Raw genomic sequence first — 2,074 nt, 5'->3', positions numbered from 1 at the left:
TCACTTTGCTGAGCAAAGAGTTTGCAAAAACTGGTGACACGAAAGTCTTTGTGACACTTCTGCTGAATTGGCAGCAACCCCAAAGGTAAGAGGCACCTTATCTTGACTAACCAGGATTCCTCCCCACTGTCCTCGCTGTCCTTCATTGCACTTTGTACCGTATTAAACCACACTGCATTGTTCTAAGCCAGCCCACCAGGTGCATGAGCACACACGAAAGCTCAGTACACTTACAAGAGATCTACCCCAGAATGTTTACTTGCTACGCACCCACGGTATCTCACCTGCTGTGACATTATGCCACATCTCAGAGGTATTAAAATGAAAGGCTTTTAAAGACAGGCACACCTGCCTATCAAGTGCTAATTATCACAGCTATATTTATTCTTTACCCACAAGCTTGCAAGAACTCAAATTCATGCATAACAGTTAAGGTGTAAATAGGTAAAAAGGTAGAAGTTTGCTTCTAAACCCATCATAACTGTTTTCCAGTAGCCATCAACTCCTTACAATGTTCTAAAAAAAAAAAAAAAAAAAAAAAAAAAAAAAAAAAAAAAAAAAAAAAAAAAAAAGCATTAATGAAACAGTCCTCACATTTCATTCAATTAAAATGATGGCACCTCCAACAGCTTAAAATCCCCGTTCTCCAAGCAGTCTGTGGGATGGCTCTCTCTCCAGCCTATTTTTTGCAAGAAGAAATCTGACTTGTCCTAAACTTAAATTTTCTCCAACTCCCATTTCAGTCGAAATAAGTACTATGAAATAGTGACTGTATTTCAGAAGCATACCAGTAAGAATTATCTCCCCGAGTCACTGGCACCAGGGTTTGGGAACTTACACTTATGTGACACACTGTGATAGACTAGTTTAGCATTTTGTTTATTCCGTCTCCCAAAGAGAAAGGAAACAAGCTGCAATTTCATCGCTAACCTCCTTATCACTGGGCTGGAATGTGGTACAGCATAACCCAGAAGCCTGAGACAGTCACAGTGTCCACAGAGTCCACAGGCAAAACCACTCAAGCTACTGCACAACTGTCCCTGCAAATCAAGGGACAGGACATAGGGAGCAATAACCCTTCCACAAAGCCAACCATAAGCCACATTACCGTTAAGGTGACCACAATATAAATGAATACAAACCCAACTGTTTATTGTTCTGTTACACCTTGTAAGGCAGCCAAGGTTGAGACTGGATAGAAAGGAGCTGTTCTGACATTTAAGAGAGCCCCACAGGAGCAGAAAATCGTTCTTTGTGGCATCCTACCTCCATCTGTTGGGAAGGATACACCAGCTTAGCCTGGTATGTTAAAGATAATTTTATTCAATCTTCAGGAAGTCACATACTTAAAGCTTGTAAAGGAAGCAAGATGAAGTCCCCAGAAAAAGTGTTTACCAGGATTACTCAAAGTTGTTGTCAAGATGCATTTTGCACCATTTACAGCATTAAAGCCTCTCCTCCTCATCACACACATTTCTCCTGTGACAATTAATCACTTTCTTTACTGCAAGCACTGCACTACACAGTCCCTGAGGGAAAGTTCTACAGGACAGTGCTCCAAACCTAAACTTGCTGAAGAAGGGCAGCTGGTACAAAGGGAGCTCTACCTTGGCAGCCTTTCTACGAGCAGAAGAACTGAAATGAAAGAGCAAAGAGGCAAGAGCCATGAGCTAGAAAGGACACCTTAGAGGAGATCACATACCAGAGACAACACTAATCCCAAGAGAAAGTCTCACCATTGCTTGAGTTTTGAAATGACCTCTCGCTCTCAGGTCTCCTCTGTGTTTCTTCATTCCCAGGGGTCTTGCAGGTTGCAGCGGAGCCAGACTGGCGTTTTCTTACACAGTCTTCACCTGCCATTGTTGCCTAGCTAGACCAGAAAAGGATAGCAGGTAATTAATGACAAACTCATTTACTCTTTACATTGTTCAAGAATAAATTTACATAGCCTTCTTTCCACTAAAGTTAGACTTTCTTCCCTCCATTATGAATTCAGAGAAAGGGTAGGGGAAATTAAGCACATGCTTGCATTAGTCCTGTACTGTGGATCGCACTTCCTCTCCCTTACTACAAG

The 2,074-nt window shown here is 41.8% G+C and overlaps 1 protein-coding gene across 1 annotated transcript in view; it reads right to left on the bottom strand.

Moving 5' to 3' along the window:
• The window catches only part of SOAT1 (sterol O-acyltransferase 1), a 25,632-nt gene extending 23,772 nt beyond the window's left edge, over nt 1–1,860 (bottom strand). Inside the window, exon 1 of the mRNA XM_009645284.2 lies at nt 1,737–1,860. Coding sequence (XP_009643579.1) covers nt 1,737–1,860 — 124 coding nt within the window. The remainder of the gene's footprint in view (nt 1–1,736) is intronic.
• Nucleotides 1,861–2,074: the final 214 nt, after the last annotated feature.

The sequence above is a fragment of the Egretta garzetta genome, unplaced genomic scaffold (genome assembly GCF_000687185.1).
Source record: "Egretta garzetta isolate BGI_Z169 unplaced genomic scaffold, ASM68718v1 scaffold598, whole genome shotgun sequence".
In the NCBI taxonomy this organism is placed as follows: Eukaryota; Metazoa; Chordata; class Aves; order Pelecaniformes; family Ardeidae; genus Egretta; species Egretta garzetta.
This window is presented reverse-complemented; position numbering and strand designations above follow the sequence as displayed.